Here is an 18,913-nt window from a genome sequence, read left to right as displayed (position 1 = left end):
AAAATAGTTTTTTTCACAAATTAAACTAAGATGAGATGTTAGAGTCCTACTAAGCTTTTGTTTAAAATGGGATTGAAATGTCTTTCTTGGTTCTCTGGCTTTGTTTCTTTACTCTTAACTGTGCTCTGACATGGTCAAGAGCATATATTTTATTATTAGATTTTTTTTTGTTGTTAAAATTTCTGCTGCATCAGCCTTCTCTCAGACTTACTTTTTTGCTTGGATTTCTCTCATGGCTGGTTTCAAACTGCTAATCTAATATTCCATTTTACCTCCCTAATTTACTCCCATACCAGTGGTAAGGACTCAGTACAAATGATCATTTTCTTATACCACAGAAGTGAGTACAGCAACTTTCTTTTTTTCTTGTTCCTTTCTTTCTTCTGCCTCAGTGCCACAAACTACTTGTTCCTTCCTTCTTCCCTACTTCTTACACACTGGTCAGCTCCTCTGTAGTCTGCATGTCCTTTGGCCAGGTTATTTTCTCTTAACTGATAAAGGCTGAGTCTTCCTATCTGCTACTGCTTGAAGAGGCTGTGTAGAAGCAGATGAAGTAGCCATTTATGATTAACCAGAGGTTTTCCTTAATGTCACTCAGTTACTTCCTCACTGGATAAAGCAGTTAGATGTCCCGGGTGTCACCCACTATCTACCAATAGTAAATCTCAATCAGAGTTTAGTTCTTTTGATATTGTAATAAGGAGACTCTGAAGAAGTAAACTAAACAAAAGTAAAAGAGAACCTCTAGGAAATGAAGGAATTAATGACTTGTGAAAGCAAGTACGTTTGAAAAAAAAATGAATTTTAAAATGTTTAAAATTAAGTGACTTCAAAAGGGTAATGAAAAAAACCCCTGTTCTTGTCCTGGATGCCAAGACAGAAAGCATTGTTTGCAGATTTGTGGAATGAACCCTTAGCAATGAATTGGAGAGTCTGGCTACCCTTCAGAGGTGCTTTGATAGTCTGGAGAAATCGGCTGACAGAAATCTTATGAGGTTGAGTAAAGGTAAATCCAAAGTCCTATACCTGGGATAGAGTAATCCCAGGAATAGGGGAGCTAAGCCTTAGAGCAGATGTGCAGAAAAGCTCTTTGAATTGTGCAAGCTGAACATGAATCAGAAATGTGTCCCTGTGATGATGAAAGCTGACTGTGTACCAGGCTTTATCAGTGAATGTGTTCTGCAGGTTGATGAATTATGAGATTCTCTCAGGATATGTTGTCCCAGTTTTGGCTCTCCAGCACTAAGGAAGCCATTGAGAACAAAGTCACTCAAGTGGGAGGCCACTGAGATGCTCTGTGGATGGATGCCAGGAGAGGCTCTGAGGAGTGGTTGGATTTATTCAGTTTTAAAACAGAAGGCTACAATAAGATTTATATCTGTCATCAACTACTTCATGCAAGGTTATAGAGAAAATGAGGTCCAACACTAACTCCTCAAAAGTAATAAGTTGTTACAAGGAAAATTCTAGTTAGATATAAGAAAATATTTCACCATTATTTTTTCATGGTGAGGGTGGCCAAATATTATACCATCTCCAGGGTCATGATGAGATTTTGATCCTTGAACCTACTCCTTCCAACCTTAATTTGTGTGTGATCCTAAAGAATGTTAGAATTTTGGTCATGTAAGTTTCATTTGTACTTAAAATCAAATCCAGTACTTTAAATCTAGTCCCAGAGAACCACACGTATTTTTATTCCTCTTTAATATCTTGTATGATCAGCCATGGTTTATGTATATGGATTTATCCTAAAGAACAAACAATACATGCCTCTTTAGAAATTATTGTATTCTGTTGAAATTTTTTGAATACTTTAATAATATAATAGTTTGTTACTTACATTTAAATTTTCATTTAGTAGCTGAAGTAATTTTGGCTTTGTTCCTTCATAAAATTAAAGGACAAAATGAAGTTTAACAGTGATCAATGAAATGGAGGTTAGTACTTAGGCTGACTTTGTAAAGATGCAGCTGCTGACTTCCCAAGCACTTGGAATGTAAATGTGCCAGCAGTAAAAATTGAGTGACCAATGCATTACTTTGTTAGGTTCAGATGCATGATGGCTTGTTTGTGCAATAAGGTAGCACTCTAAAGTTCTTATCCTAAGATGCATGTATTTTGGATACTTTAATCATAAGCTATCATACCTCTTATGAAAGTCAGTTCATTTTTCTCTATTTCTTCCTAGATAGTTGATAATTAAGTGTTACCATGGTCATTTTCTCCTTCTCATGAAAATTTACCCCAATAAAAAAATAAGGCATGAAATGCTTCCTAGTACTGTCACCATTTGTACTACTGTCATCATCAATGCTACTTCTCTTATGGCTTTTAAAAACAGGGGCCTGAACGACATGGAGTTGGATGCTTCATCCATGGAAAAGAGGTTTGCCTTTAAGTTTCTGAAGAAAATTTTAAAATATGTTGATTCTGCTCAAGAGTTTATTGCACATTTGGGTAAGTTGCAGGTTTTATTTTTAAAATAGAATTGTTGAAATTTAAATATTTGATTGATAGGTTTGCATTTTTAGTGATCACTATTTTTATTGCATTTAGGAAACTTAAATAATGTCTTTTAATTTTCAGATTAAATTATTGAACATTTGTAACTAGCTAAACAGTTTCTGCTCTTTTATTTTTGAGTAAAACTAATTTTTCAAGTCTATCTGAAAGATCTATTGTGTTATTTATTATTAGACAGCTTCTTATTTGTGTCTGCCTTGATTGTATCCTTGCAGAAGCCATTGTAACCAGTGGAAAAACTGAAAAATCTCCACATGACCAAGAAATAAAATTCTTTGCTAAAGTGAGTGATTATTTCATGTTCATATATGTTCCACTATACGAATATGTAAATTTATAATGTTAGATTGCTTTTCACATAATGGAAATATATATTTTCCATTTTTTATGATAAATAATCAAACTGTTATCAAATATTTTGAAATCTCTTCAAAAATATCTCAGGATATTTTCTGGGTTCAAATATTTCAAAATACTCCAATATATCTCTTTCTGTATGAGAAGGAACATAACATTTAAAAGGAAGATTATTCATTACATGATATTAAATACTCTCACTGAATATATAAATTTAATCTGATTTTTTTGCCACAAGATATCACTGAAGTGCATATCATCTAATTTGCAGAAAGAAATACTCCTATGCAGTATTAGATCCAAAACAGATATCTCTGTGGAACTCTGTTTATTATTTATGTAATTTTGAATACAATTTTAAGACTTCACTTTTTAATTTACATGAATTTGTGTTTGAAATAAAAAAATACAGTTGTTAAAGAACTAAAATTCTTTTTATGAACTTTGACCAATCAAAGCATTGCTGCTACATTTACCATTGTGCTCTGTAAACAATATGTTTTGTGTCTGTATTTCTTAGGTTCTTTTACCATTGGTTGATCAATACTTTACAAATCACTGCCTCTACTTCCTGTCTTCTCCATCAAAAATCCTCAGTAGCAGTGGATATGCATCAAATAAGGAAAAGGAAATGGTAGCAAGGTAAGTAAAAAAAAAAAAAAAAAATTATCCATAGTATGGTTTAATTCAGATAACCAAAGGTCTCTTCTTAGATTGTAGAGAAAAACAGAATGTTCAAAAGCTTATTTTCCTTACCTGGAAAGTGAATATTTTATTCTATATGAGAATGGCAGTGAGTGAATAAAATTCCTCATCTTTGCATTCTTCATTTTATATAGATATATATATATGTATATATACACACAATTAAAGAGTTCAGTATATATAATAAATATTTATTTTACAATATGTAATTGTAGATGATAACATCAAAATACTAAAAAAACTATTCTGTGAGCAGTTGAATTACTTAGTTTCTTACGGGGTTTTGTTTCATTGTGGGTGGCAGTTTCTGGTTAAAACTCTTTCCACTGTTGGTTCATTTAAATGGTCTCACACTTATGTAAATTTTCAGCTATTAAAAAAGTGTTAAAAATACCATGAGACAGCTTTTTAGGGGGAAATACAGATTCTACACAAAATTACTTCTGCCCCTGCACAAGTGTTACTGGAATTTCATAATTTTTGCATCTCTTCACTATTTGGATGGAATCAGCCATTTGACACACAGTTATTCTAGAAAATTCTAGAATAATGCCTTTTAATTTAGAATGTGCTGCCTATATGAAAATAGGAATTTCTCTTTCCTGTGATTAAAATTTGAAAATAATATTAAATAATATTTAATTGTGTTTTAATGATGACTTTAATAATTTGCCAAGTTTTTCCTTCTCCTTGAGGTATGCGACCAGTTACTTTCTCTTGGAAATTTTGTATCATAGTATTTCCAACTGTTTTACTGTCATGCTTTCTTACTTTAGCTGCCAGTTTCTCAGATTTCTTTAACTTTCCTTCACTTTGTTGACCAGAATTAACTGCTTTTTCCAGTACAAAGTAGATATAAAATTTGAAAGTAAAGGTTATGTGTTATTACATAAGCAGGCCTAGGACTCAGCTTCCTAGATTCCACTCTTCAGTTTATCTCTCAACACATTTTTGCATTTCTCTAAATTATTATTACCCTCTGTTTCCATCTTTGTGTGTGGCAGTCCTTATAGAGCAGTTGTGTGTAAGAGTGGTAAGTCCCCAAGATTCTGCTTTACTCGGCTCAGACATTTACAAACCTGCAAGATAGTCCTCCGGGAGCTGGGAAAGACAACCCAGGCTCAGGGGCATGGAAGTGTCACTTCATTGCATTTCAATTTCATGCCTCCTCCCTGAGTACTCCTGTTACTTTTCTAAAGTCAGTCAGGTCTTCATGAAGATAGGAGGATTAATAGCCCTAGGTGTTCTAGGGCTATTAAAGTGGCTTTAAAAAGTCACATGAAGAAGTTAGATGTCTAGCACAAGTACCTGCTAGTATAACTGCAGAAATATCTTATAATTCTTTGTGCATTCTTCACTGAGAGAAGTGACTATCTGCCATTTTCATCCTATAGGAAGTATAGTATCTCCTTACCATTGTGAAGATAACAATAAAAATCTGTGGTTTGTATGAGACCAAACCAAGTCCTAAGGTATATGCTTCATTTTCTTATGCCCTGATTCCATTTGTAAAGTATGGCCCAAATGATATGTAAGTCTGTCAGCTGTCTTTGTTGAAGTAACCCCTTTAATCTTTAGGGTGTTGGTGCCATATTCTCTTAGTTATCCCACTATTTTGACAGGTAGGTTAGATATGCAAGTATCTGATATACTTGCCAGAAGCTCTTCTAGTGTGTATATATTTAAGATTCATATTATCATCATCAGAGGGTAAATACAGATTTATTTATTCATTTACAAATGACCTCCTTGCAAATTATTTTAAATACTATGAGGATTTTTAAAATTTATTTCCTGCAGAATGCCAAGTAAAACACTAAAATGTTTCTCATTTTTTCTTGTCCTTACAAAAAAAATTCTTATTCATAAATAATAGCCATAAAGAATGACTCAGCCATATAGTACACAATTGTTGAAAACCACTGTCAAAAAAGTTTTAGATTTCAAGACACCTCTGAAGTGGTGAAGTATAGAAAATGAAAGATCTCAGGAGCTTCAAAATGTTAGTCTGCTTAATGCAATTGACTGTTAATCATCACGTATCACTCAAAGCACGCTTTCCAGGAACTATGTTCTGTTTTCCTTTTCATATTCCTACTATTCTTTACCTGCTATTCTAAATAAGTTTTTCATCTTTGTCTTGTTTTGCTCTCTCTGTTCTTCTGTACTTTAGCCTGTTCTGCAAACTAGCTGCTCTTGTTAGACATAGGATCTCACTTTTTGGTAAGTAGTTAAGAAGGATCTTGATAAAAATTTAAAGAATGCATAACCATTGTTTCTCTTACCTGAAGATTTTCAGTACTATAGCCAAAATTCTATTAAATGCTCCATAAGCTTCTAGTGAAATCAGTAAGGTCATTGAACATGGCTCTTAATAAAATATATATAAGGTGTCAAAGCAGGAAGAAACAGCACATTGTCATATTTCCAGACTCCATGAAAAAAAATATCAGTGGTTTGCAGTTACTTTTTGCTTTTCAAAAGTAATCTTACACTAATTACTTTGATTTCTGTCATCCAACTGTTGAATCCAATAGACTAATTTCTCAATAGATAAAAGGGGATGTAAGGAAAAATAATATAACTCCTACAAAGATATTGGTAAAAAACTTTAAAAAGAAATATAAGTGCTACAAGATACAGAGTTCAGAATGTTGTGAGGTTAAGTGGTAAAAACGTGCCCCAAGTAGACATTAGTTATTCTGTTTAGTTCCTATATGGAAATTGACTTAAAAAAATGATTAGTTATTTCTAGCATCAGACTTAACTCCCTCCTCAGGGACCTAAGGTAGGAGACTTAGGTAATGTCTTGTTTAAACTGTGCATCTCCAGTAAGGCCATTTTGGATTGTTATATGATGCTATGTTTCCTGTGCTATTGTGCTCTCATTGTGTCTCTTTCTAACCAGGAAGCGATTCTGCTACAATGGTGAACTGCCTGCACATCTTAGCTCAGTCTCTTGACACACGGTAAGTTTGCAACTTTTGTACCTGCTGCAAACTACTAAGGTTTCACAGAGCTTTTCAGAAGCAATTGGATTGCTTCTGTATTTTTTTAATCTTTATTAGTAATCAAAGATCTTAAGAGCATCAACAATTCACATATTGCCCTCCACAGTAGCAAATTTTGTCTAAAGTGTTTCACGTACATTTTTCTGCTCAATGTCTGTCATTCAAACACTGAAAACACTTGTCAAACTTTCCAAGTTTATTTGAAGACTTTATGGGGAGATATTAATGACATGACCATTGAAACTGAATGTAGTGATACCTGCAGATATTAAGAAAGTTTAGTGCATAGTGTAAAATTTTTCATTAGAAGTATGCAGAGCATATTAATATATGGGCATAGTTATATTTACTAACTTTTACTGCTTATCATTGAAGTGATTGTGTAGATTAAAACAGAGCAAGAATTTTTTTGAATTTGAGCTGTTTTCTGGCCTGGTTAAGTTACACAGCAGCCTGATAATGAACTGATTGTGAACTTCTTGAGAACAATACTGGCATCTACAGTAAGGTGTCAGAGAAGCATGCACAAATTCAATGAATGGGACTGTGATTCTGGTATTGCAGTTGCATTTTCGAGATTTAGGGCCTTTGAAGTGTCCTGACTTACACACCTAGTTACTGTGGCTCCCATAAAACTATAGGGATTAAGAGTTTGGGGGCTTTTAGCATATTTTATAGAGAAGCTTTCTCATGACTTTTGATATTTACTGAGAAGGAATTATCTTATTCAAAAGCAGACCACAAAAACCTGGAAAGGCAAGACTGTGGAATCAGTCAATCAATAATTTTGTTGTTGTTATTTTGTATTAAATACTCAAAGGAAATTGTTGCTTATACTGCTATTTAGATGTAAGTGCTCTCTTCTGATCCTAATGTGAAGTTCCCTGATACATGTGGGTATCTTCAACCACTGACAGAATGTAAATAATCTGTACATGTATTTCTATACAACTACTAAATATCAAGACAAAGCTGATATTTTTTCCCTTATTTTTTTTTTCAGAACTGTTATGAAATCAGGATCTGAGCTTGTTAAGGCAGGATTGCGTGCCTTTTTTGAAAATGCAGCTGAAGACTTGGAAAAGACTTCTGAAAATCTTAAACTGGGAAAATTTACTCATTCACGAACACAAATGAAGGGTGTTTCCCAGAATATCAATTATACTACAGTAGCATTGTTACCAATCTTAACATCAATTTTTGAACATATTTCACAATATCACTTTGGAATAGATTTACTTTGTAAGTATTTTATTTTATTGTTGAATTTTATTGTGTTTTAATGCTAGAAATCCTTTTTAGTAATGACTGCATGGATTCAGAGAATGAAATTCTGTTTTCAGTAGCATGTATATTTCCAGAATTAATTCTGAAATTAGCAACATAATACCTTATTTCTAGTACATGTCCAAAACAATACTCAATAAGCTTAATTATGTACAATATTTCTTCTAGCATTTAGAGGGAAATTAAAATATGCCTTTAAGTGCTGTCTTAACAAATGTGTGTATGAGACTAGTTTTCCATACAAAAGTACTGTTTCATTATATTAAACAAGACAACTCACTATAAGTTCCCTGTGGATTTTCTCTTACATGGGATAACCACTGCAGGTCATTGAATTTAAATTTTCCCTGGTTTTAGCATCAGTTAGTTTAAAAATACTGAAATGGCTCTTAGAGACTTAGCAATATGCTAAATGGTTTTATTACTTTCTAATGTCTGTAATTATTTTCCAAAATTTTGTATATATTTAGGCCATAATTAAAAGATGGATAACCATGAAAATAATTTCTTTAAAAACATGGCGAACCTTTAGATTGTGTACTTAAAGGTTAGACACACACACACAGAATGATGTAATTTAGCTTAAAATTGGACTCTGCAAGTGTGATAACCTGGAATATCTTTATTAATAAGTGTCTGCTGTCCTCTTGGAATATCTAATGATCTGGTAGGCTTTGGAATGAATGTAGATGATAGACCAGGAATTAGAGACATTGAAGGTAAGTACCATGTGGAGTATGTACACTCAGAATGTTCAGTGATATATGTGCTAAAAGTTTTAGGTACTTTTTAAGATATTGCTTAAAACAGATGTTTGATATTTAAAAAGTAATCCTTAGCTGAATAAATCCTGATAATGCATTTTCATTTTCTTCTAGTGGGTGATGTACAAGTTTCATGTTACAGAATTCTTTGCAGCCTCTATTCCCTTGGGACTGGAAAGAACATCTATGTTGAAAGGTATTAAGTGTAAAACTCAGCATGCAAAATTTTCTTTTTGTTAGAAATCTGTTGCTTAGGTAATAAAGCATTTTGGATGAAAAGTGAATTTGAAAGAGTGAGAGATGTTTCAAATACACTTTCCCTTGAAAATAGTTGCTAAACTTCAGCATTCAATTCCACAGGGAAAAAAACTTCAGTAGAAGTAAATAACTTATTCTACATATGGCAGTGTATCTGCACAGAGTCTATTTTTCCCATAGGAGAAGATAAATTTTTCTTTGAGTTGCCATTAGGTTCTCAAAGTTTTTCTGCCACATATTGCTGTGATAAGTAGGCTGAGTACTAAGCAGGAAGCATCTGTTTCACACCTAAGTCTATAAAGGGTTCTCAAAAGAGTTGTCCTGAGCATAAAGTCCTGAGTTATGTGGAGTATTCTGACAACCATTAGCTCTACAAAGAAAACCACTAGTTACTTGTATTTAAAAATGACCAAGGTCTGCAATTCCTTTAAACATCTAGTTGCTCTGCTATGTTTCAAGCCCCTTCTTCCTATAGAAGGAGATCAAATCTGTGTTAGCTCAGAAAATAGAACCCTTATTGCTTGTCTGTGTATCACAAGACAGGAACCACTATAAGATTAACCCATCCTAATACTTGTGAAAGTTTTAGCTTAGGCAATTTTTGCTGCCTTTCTTCTGAAAAGGTAAGATCCATAGAGAGAGAGAGACTAAACTGGAAGAAATTCAAGTCTGTCGTCTGGTTAGGAGGCTTTGCCTAGTGTGAGGAATGCCCATCTCCAATTCCTTCCTTCCAGAGTTTATTCAGAATTCTTTCATACAAAATGCAAGAGGTGTCTGGTGGACAGATCTTTCCTCCCACTCTGCATGCATGCACATGTGTGCACAAGCTGTGTGTTCTCATTCAAGCATTTATGCATCCATCTCTAATCACAAAGCTATACTCTTTTTCTTCTCTTTCTGGGCTTCAAAATTCTAAATGCTCCTTTACATAATAGATCTGATAGGAAAAATAGGAAGTGCCTTACCCCTTATCTAGCTAGCAGTCAGGGTCTCCTCACAGGAAATGAAACATGATTGTGTTTGAGCTGCCTTTCCATGAGAAAAGCTCAGAGCACAAGCCTCCACTCGATTGGCAAAATTTGTAAGCACTGGACAATTTCCTTAAACCTATTAAAGCTAGCAGCATCACCTTTGCCTGCAGCAATTGTCTTCTTAGAATGGAAAAGGGATCAGATTGGATATATCCAAGGAAACTAATTATTCTCCTAAGGCTGTGTGAGAGGTTTCAATTGTGGATTTCATTTAGTTTGTTTTTCACTGCTCTCAGACTCCTAAATTACAGTTTTAGGCAGACATCAGTGTCTAGGTGGGAAGTAGGATTTCAAACACAATGCTCAATGTTTCAGAAAACTTAGAAGTGAGTGATTGAGCTGACTTGAATAGTTATTCAAATTAAGCAATGTTCAGTTTCAGGATCAAATTGCACATTTTTCTCCTAGTGAATTTTCACAGGGGCATTAAGAAGTTTTACCTTTCATTGCAGAATGAGTCATAGTGGACTTTTCATAGATAAATATCTCTTTTTATGGCTGAAATAGTTCTGCTGGCTGCAGGGGCTCAGGACTAATTCCTAATTCACTTGCTGCTGCTGCTCTGTTAAGGCAAACTTCCTTTGTCAAATGTTTTATCCTTTGTACAAAGACTGTTAAGCTTCTTTAGGATTTTGGAGTTGTTTCTGATTTTTCTATGAACATTTCTTCTCTAAAAGTCTCTATTTATGATTCATAAACATTGAGAACTGGATGCAAAATACTGTAATTCTTGATCACTTTGAGCCCTAATATGGAGGTATATTATGAGATATATATATATATATATATATATATATAAGCTCTACTCACTGGATACCTTTCTTCATGGTGTTTCACTTGTCTTGGTGCATTAATAGACAACCCTTGAAAAGATACCTTTTCCTCACACATGCTAGGAGTTGCCTCCAGAGGCTGAGAGTTTCTGCCCTTTTCCCAATCCCTTTTGCAATGCCCACATCCCAGGTCAGGGATCCCAGATCCCAGATGCTCACCTTCACTACAACCCAATTTCATATCATGGGTCACGATATCCCAGCATTGGAGCAGTCAGGTCACGAGGGGCTCTCCTGACTGCTGGATGAAATCTATTCACACAGCTCACCCAGGGATAGGGGTCAGGGGATTATCTCTCACCCTGAGTCTTCCTCCTGGTGAGGGCCCTACTTCCTCTTCCTCCCTCACTAAGAAAACTGATTTTGTCTGTCCTGTATTTTTTCTTCTGTGTAGGGGATACTGCTAATGGCACAGGTTGTTCCTCTGGTTCAGCTGCAGTTTGAGTGGCTCCAATGCATTGCTTTCCTCCTTCTCCTCCCCCTGAGGGTGCTGTCTAGTACCAAGCAGTGCCCAAAATAGTAGCTAGAGCCCAGCATGTTGCATAATTTTGCACCTCCCTGAAACTGCCACAGCAGTTTTCCTTCAAATATTCTGCTACTTTTTCAAGCACTGTAGTTGCTCTGGGGTAAACTTAAAAACCATTGGAGCAGAATCATCCTTCAAAGGTTGGCCCCTTTTCTTCCACCTTCCATACCCTTTGTGACTATCCACCCTTGGGGCAGATCTCCCCTGAAATACTCTCCTAAAAATCTCTTTTGTAACTCCGTGGTGTGAACCAAAGCGAGGGAACCCAGGAGACCAAGCATAAGAGCATCCTTTTCTTAACAGCCAGGGGAAGTCCAAAATCCTCAAAAGCAGAGGTAACAGACCTGAAGGAGGTTAAAGGGGTGGAAAGCTGGGGAAAACTATCTGCCCTCTTCTTCCCACAGGCTGGGTACAATTTTTAATGGACTCCCTGAGGTAGTGCCCAAGGTAAGGACAGAAGAGCAGCACTGAATACACATTCCAAATGATCTTCCTTGTCCTTCTTATCATGTCATAAGCTGATATTACACAGTGCAGCAACAAAGCAATTCTCATCCCTCTCCCTGCTCTGAAAAATATCACTGTGAGGAGCACATATTGCATATATGGGAATGTATACAGGGTTAGGTACCACAACCATGTGACCAGTGGCTCTGGACCTGATACAATAAATGCTTAGATCACTTTTGCTTCCTACCCACTCTGGTCAGATATGTTGTTATCTCACCCTTTCCTGCCCTATGTTGAGTGCCAAATAAGGGTGTTGGTTTCAAAATGGAACTCCCTAAGTATTTCCCACAGAAACACTCCAAACCATGTGCCACTTGCTCAGTCCCTTCTCCCCTGTCCCTGTGGTGGATGGAGGGAAGAATTGAAGGCACTAAAAGTAAATATCTTGGGTTGAGATAAGAGCAACTTACTGGAAACATCAACAAAATAAGGCAATGAACACTAAGAGCAACAGTCCTAACAATGGTGTACAAGAAAGAAACAAAAAATTCACATGCAATTGCTTGCAATCACACAGGATCCCTGACAACATCTGACCCCTAAGGAACCCTGTCCCTGGAATGACATGAGGTGGCATAGAATAGCCTCTGGGTCCTGTCCATGCCAAAAATTAACCTTGTCCTGATCAGAACCAGAACATTGGTGGAGGTGGGGTTTTTAAAACTGTTTTTCTTGCACCACAGTGATCTCTGGTAGTTCTTTTCATCTGATAAATCAATTTTTTCTAAGTTGTCAGATACTTCCTAATGTTTAAAAAAGATTTTAAAAATCAGCTATAAATACTAATACTTCTTTTTATCATGTATGCCAGACACTGAAAGCCTGGCGAAACACTTTTCCTCTCAGATGACTTTTAGTGTCTCTCACATACAGGCAGCGTCCCGCGCTTGGTGAGTGTTTAGCATCTCTTGCGGCTGCTATTCCAGTAGCATTCCTTGAGCCTTCTCTCAACCACTACAATCCACTGTCTGTTTTCAACACAAAAAGTGCAAGAGAAAGAGCAAGTAAGTACTGTGCCTCACAAAAAAAAGCAAACCTCTAAACCTGTTCACTCCACTCCAACTAAATAATAGAAGTTGTATAATGAAAAAGCCCTGAATGTATGCCTCAGCAGAGAGGTCCTGCTACTGGTGTTTCATTGCTTGCCATTTTAACCTTGCTCTGCATTATTGAGACTGTGCCAACAATGTTCTCTTTCTCCTAGTATTTTTTGGTATTTTTCTGAACATGATGTTTGAATACTTTTCTAAAGATGCATACTGTAATATTTTAAGCTTAATTGAAGAGGTACATATCTACATTACAAAAACTTTTGGTAAAATACAGTTGTGTTTATGTAGCAAAATACACGAGGTATAATATCTGATTTAAGTGGACAGGAAAATAATTTCTATGGTTTTGTTGTCTAACCAGTGATCCAAAGCAGTTTGGTGCAGGGAACTCCCAGCAGAATATGATTAATTCCATGAAACCTTGATGAAAAAGGGACTTTGACAAGTTGGACAGATGGGCAGAGAAGAACTGCCTGAAATTCAACAAAGGCAGGGTCCTGCACCTGGGGAAGAATAACCCCGTGGACCAGTGCAGGCTGGGAGCTGACCTGCTGGAAAGCAGCTTTGTGGAGAAAGATATGGGGGTACTGGTGGACAACAAACTCCCTGAGCCAGCAGTTTGTCCTGGTGGCTAAGAAGGCCACTGTGACCTGTATTGGGAAGAGCATGGCCAGCAGGTCAAGGGAGGTGACCCTGCCCCTCTACTCAGCCCTGGTGAGGCCTGACCAGCCCTGGTGAGTGCTGTATCCAGTTCTGGGCTCCTAAGGACAAGAAAGAGATGGAATGGAGTGGATCCAGTGAAGGGCAATAGAGATGATGAGGGGATTGGAGCATCCCTCTTATAAGGAAAGGCTGAGAGAGCTGGGCCTGTTCAGTCTCATGAGGAGATGACTGAGAGGGGACTTCATCAATGTATACAAAATATCTAAAGGGAGGGTATCAAGAGGATGGAGGCAGGTTCTCCTCAGTGGTGCCTAGCAGTAAGAAAACAGGCAACAGGCAGAAATTGATGCACAGGAAGTTTCACCTAACATGAGGAAGAACTTCCCTGTTTGGGTGACTGTGCATTGGAGCAGATTGCTCAGAGATGTTGTGGAGTCTCCATCACAGGAGACACTCAAGAACTGTCTGGACACAAACCTGTACCATGAGCTCTAGGAATATCCTTGCTTGACCAGGACCAGATCACAGAATCATAGAATAACCTGAGCTGGAAGGGAGTCACAAGGATCATTGAGTCCAACTCCTGGCCCTGCACAAGGACTCCCCAAGAATCACACCATGGCCCCGAGAGTGTTGTCCAAATGCCTCTTGAACTCTGTCAGACTGGTGCTGTGACCACTTCCCAAGTAATTAGGCCAAGCTCCTCATAAGGCTTTCCCTTCTCCACCTGTGGCCTCCCTTTAGGTACTCTCTAAAAGTTGATGTTTTTTTAATATTCTGATGCCCAAAACTGAGCACAGTAGGTAAGGCCTCACCTCCAGAGCCTGGAGCAGAGGGGACAGTCCCCTCCCTTGCCTGGCTGTGATGCTGTGCCTGATGCATCCCAGGACACAGGCTGGCCCTCCTGGCTGCCAGGGCACTGCTGACTCATAATAAACTTGCTGCCAAAGAGGTCCAAGGTTCTTTTCCATTACATTGCTTTCCAGCATCTCATTCCCCATCTACAGACAGAATCCACAATGGGCCTTACCCGTTTTCTGTTTCTATTGAAAGGAACGTGAATCTTTCTTCATTGAATTTCTTTGCTTGCTTCTCTCCCAACTTACTCTCGATGGACTCATATCTTAAAATATTTCAGCATTTTTCTAACTGATCCATGAAAGAGTTACTACCTGCCAAAATCTCTGTACCTTTAAACAAACAAACAATAAATAAATAGGGGTAGATTGATTTCATATGCTTCATGAAGTTTTTTCCATTTAAAAGCAGTTATGGAAAAGCTTCTGCTAGCCCTTCCTCACAGGTCTGCTTTACACAAGCTGTACTATAACCATTACCATATCCAGAAATAGTGAAAGAATTTTGCTTGAGTGACTGTCACTAGATTCCAATGTGTTGTTAATTGCTGAATAAGCATCCTTTATTTTCTAATACAAGCATATGATAACTGGAATCTTTCCTAGCATTTTTGTTGGGAGATAGTTCGTGAACTAAGTACATTTCATTTTAACCCCATACTTTTGAATTGTTTCTTTCTCTTTCTCCAGGGTGGATTTAATCTTTGGTAAACCAGCATAAAAATTGTGAATAATTATGAATACAATGTCCAGAGTATAACCAATATTAAAATAAGCTTTCTCTTCTGCACATTTACATAACTCACCAGATAATTGCAGGACCCCTTAGGGTAAAGCCATAGTTATATGGCAGCTATTATTTACATTATTGTATATATGCACATCATCCCTAAGACACAATTTATGAAAGGAGATACCCATGCATACCCCAAAGTGTTACTATAGCTCTGCCTGTCCAAGATGGTGAAGGAAAAAAATCAGAGCCATTTGTATTTAGGCTTTAAACATAGATGTTCTCTTTTATTTTGCTAATTAACATTTTGGTTTTCTACCCTTATTTGCAGTTTTAGGTATGCCTGATACAGTAGAAGAAATGTGTCCAGAGATCCCTCAGCTGGATGGACTAATAAAGGAAATAAATGATTTAGCAGAGTCTGGAGCAAGGTATACTGAAATGCCTCATGTAATTGAGGTGATCTTACCCATGCTATGCAACTATTTATCCTACTGGTGGGAAAGAGGTTCTGAGAGTGTTCCTCAAAGTGCTGGGCCTTGCTGTACAATGATAACATCTGAGCATCTGAGCATTGTTCTTGGAAACATTCTAAAGATCATTAACAACAATCTGGGAATAGATGAAGCGTCTTGGATGAAAAGAATTGCAGGTACTGTAAATATTTTTTGAACAGTAATTGTACTAATAATATTTAATTACTTTTCTATGATTTACCTTATTGTCCAGTGATGTAATAACAAAAAATTATAACTAGAACCATCATGAAAGAAAGCTAACTAAAATATAAATAACAATAAGAGAAATATGTTTATGTTTTATTATTAGTTATAGGCATGCATTGTAGCATCACTTTAAGCAGAGAGATTTCTATTCTTCATAAGAAATTTTGAAAATCTCCTTCTCTATGCACTGTATAAGAGCCTTAGTGCTTAATTTGGAGTTGTGAATTCCATTGATTTTCAGGACTCCGGAGTAGAGTGAATGATGTTCATGAAATACCAGGACAACATGGAAAGAAACTGTAAATAGTGAAATAATCTCAGGAGTAACCCAAGTTCAAAATTAGTTGGTTCGCCTGAATAAATATGTGAGCTATTAAATAAGCTGAAAGTTTTTTCAAAATATCACATAAGATATAGTATTTATCCTGCTAAAGAAGTTTACCATATCCAAATTTTATCATTCATATTATACAGTGTAAGAATATAATGTGCAATAACACACTTCAAGAAAATCTATGTAAAGGTAGTAATTTCCTGCTAAATTTGAGTAACCAGTACCCATTAGTACTGTGTTTTTGGTGTTTTAAATGCTAGGAGGTCTTAAATAATAATAAGGATTCCATCAAAATTTAGTAAGAAGTTTGCTGCTTAGTTGTAGAGAGTGTTTCCTGCAGTTTTGTACTGATTGTTCATCTACATAAGACAATAATATAGTCATGCTGTTTTTGCAAGGATTTTTTGGCCTGAGTAGTTTGCGTTTTGACTTGAATAGTTTGCATAGAAGTACTTGTACAAAGTTGATCTATGACCTTGAATTACTCATTCATTCTCTTCATTTTAACTTGCCCAAGGCAGAGAAGTAAAGGACTTCTTCCAGAACACTATCTTCTGGTGGTTTTCTGACATTGAATACAAAAAAAGCCATCCCAGACAGAAAAAACCTCAAACAAAACAACAAGTATTTGTCTGAGGACTTTGTGTCTCAATCCTTATTTTGTTTAGGTTCTTATTTAGAGACATGGGACTTGCCAAAATGATGATAGTTTAATTTATATTCGACTGAAATACTTATAATCCAAATCCACAGTCTTTTAATCGCGCAATAGACAGTTTTTATAAAGCTGCATTCATAGTTTTATTAATAATTTTATGGTGTAACATTTATGAAGTCCCATAAACTTTACTGTTTCTAGAATTTCAGCATTCATGTTAATACAATGAAAAACACCAGTTATGCATTAATCATAGAATTATCTATATTTTCACGTATAGTTTATGCTCAACCCATCATCAGCAAAGCCAGACCTGATCTTCTCAGATCTCACTTTATTCCAACACTGGATAAATTGAAGAAAAAAGCTATGAAGATAGTGATGGAAGAAGAGCAACTGAAAGCAGACAATAAAAATGACACCCAAGAAGCTGAGCTACTCATTCTTGATGAGTTTGCTGTACTTTGTAGAGACCTTTATGCCTTCTATCCAATGCTGATACGTTATGTAGACAACAACAGGTAAAAAAACCCTAATAATTAAACTCATATTTATTACTTAATATACTGGAATCTATGATCAGACAATCAGGAGGAACACAGTTCACTTAATCTTCGAGTGAGAATCAAATCCTGCATGTTTTAAGATTCTTAAATCTTAATCCTGAATAATTTAAAATTCTTAAAGAAAGCTGTACCTTTAATTCACACCTTTTGCTCACATGCAAATTCCTATATTAACTAGAAAAATGTTACATGATCTATTAAATAGGGATCATTATGCTAAACTGTCTTCTTTTAAGTATCTTCTTTTAACTTTCTCTTATTTTTGTAATTAGAGCTAATTGGCTAAAGAAACCAGATGCAGATTCTGATGAACTCTTTCGAATGGTGGCTGAAGTTTTTATCCTGTGGTGTAAATCACATGTAAGATAAAATATGCACTTTTCCTTTAATTTCATTCTATTTTTAAATATAAATGTTGTACATGCAGATAAGTTAAACTTCTGGTGATTTATTTTTTTTCTTCAGAATTTTAAAAGAGAAGAACAAAATTTTGTGATTCAGAATGAAATCAACAATTTGGCATTTTTAACAGGAGACACCAAGAGCAAGATGTCTAAAGTAAGTTAATAAAAAAATTGTGGATCAGGTAAATCTACACTGTGTGTTTATTATGTTGAAAGAAGGCTCTGAAAATCTACTGAGATTGCAGTTGCTCTGCTGTTAGAAGAAAAATAGTTTTGCTTCTTGATCACAGATGTGACAACTAATATGCAAAATATAGTCTGTGTACCTTAGAATTACTTACTAAATGTCTGCTAATACACAAAGACACAAGATTAAAATAAGTCTTGATTTGAAAAGTTGCACATATAAGAAAATATGGGCTGTATTATAAAGTATGGGTTATTGAACATTCAGGAAAGAAAAAGGTGGACTATTTTATAAAAGCAAGTGAAGAAATATTGCCTCATCATTTTTGTACTATATACAATATATTTTTATACTCTGTATTGTTCTGTCAGCTTTGATGGAGCACAGATCTCTTTACATATACCTTTTTATATATATAGTGTTGCTATATGTGCACCATTTTTCTTGTTTCTTATCAATTAAGACATTAATTTATTTTTTGCTGATTTTCAATATGACAAGATGCTGATATGATGGCTTCCAAGTACATCTTGTTACCTGTACAATAGAGAAATTGTCAAGGTAATTGTCAAAGGCTGCTTTGACCTTAGCTGAGGATATTGCCTTACTCAGCTAAAGCCAGATGAAGTCTAATTCCAAATTAGTGTTGGTAAATATACTGAAGAAAGCCTTTCTTTTATTCCTATTTATAATGATTTTGGAGTAATCCTATTCTGAAGGTGTAGCAGAGAAGTATCATTTAAAGTTTTGTATTTCACTATATTTTGTTTTCCTGAAACCTAGCTACTGTAAGTCCACTTTCAAACAATAGAGAACCAAATAAAATGTACTATTACATTTCTTAATTATATTTAAAAATGTGTTTTAAAATGTGTTTTAAAATGTGTTTAAAACCTAAGATTTTTTTTTCTTTTTTCCTATGAATT

The 18,913-nt window shown here is 35.6% G+C and overlaps 1 protein-coding gene across 1 annotated transcript in view; it reads left to right on the top strand.

Moving 5' to 3' along the window:
• RYR3 (ryanodine receptor 3) overlaps window positions 1-18,913 on the top strand; it is a 196,058-nt gene that overhangs the window by 131,212 nt on the left and 45,933 nt on the right. Inside the window, exons 59-70 of the mRNA XM_077180355.1 lie at window positions 2,345-2,460; window positions 2,742-2,809; window positions 3,404-3,525; window positions 5,762-5,811; window positions 6,497-6,557; window positions 7,603-7,841; window positions 8,765-8,846; window positions 12,682-12,812; window positions 15,445-15,765; window positions 17,111-17,351; window positions 17,669-17,756; window positions 17,862-17,954. Of these exons, the coding sequence (XP_077036470.1) occupies window positions 2,345-2,460; window positions 2,742-2,809; window positions 3,404-3,525; window positions 5,762-5,811; window positions 6,497-6,557; window positions 7,603-7,841; window positions 8,765-8,846; window positions 12,682-12,812; window positions 15,445-15,765; window positions 17,111-17,351; window positions 17,669-17,756; window positions 17,862-17,954 (1,612 nt within the window). The remainder of the gene's footprint in view (window positions 1-2,344; window positions 2,461-2,741; window positions 2,810-3,403; window positions 3,526-5,761; window positions 5,812-6,496; window positions 6,558-7,602; window positions 7,842-8,764; window positions 8,847-12,681; window positions 12,813-15,444; window positions 15,766-17,110; window positions 17,352-17,668; window positions 17,757-17,861; window positions 17,955-18,913) is intronic.

The sequence above is a fragment of the Agelaius phoeniceus genome, chromosome 6, assembly GCF_051311805.1.
Source record: "Agelaius phoeniceus isolate bAgePho1 chromosome 6, bAgePho1.hap1, whole genome shotgun sequence".
NCBI lineage: Eukaryota > Metazoa > Chordata > Aves > Passeriformes > Icteridae > Agelaius > Agelaius phoeniceus.
Note: the sequence above shows the minus strand (reverse complement) of the source record. Positions and strands in the feature narration are given on the sequence as shown.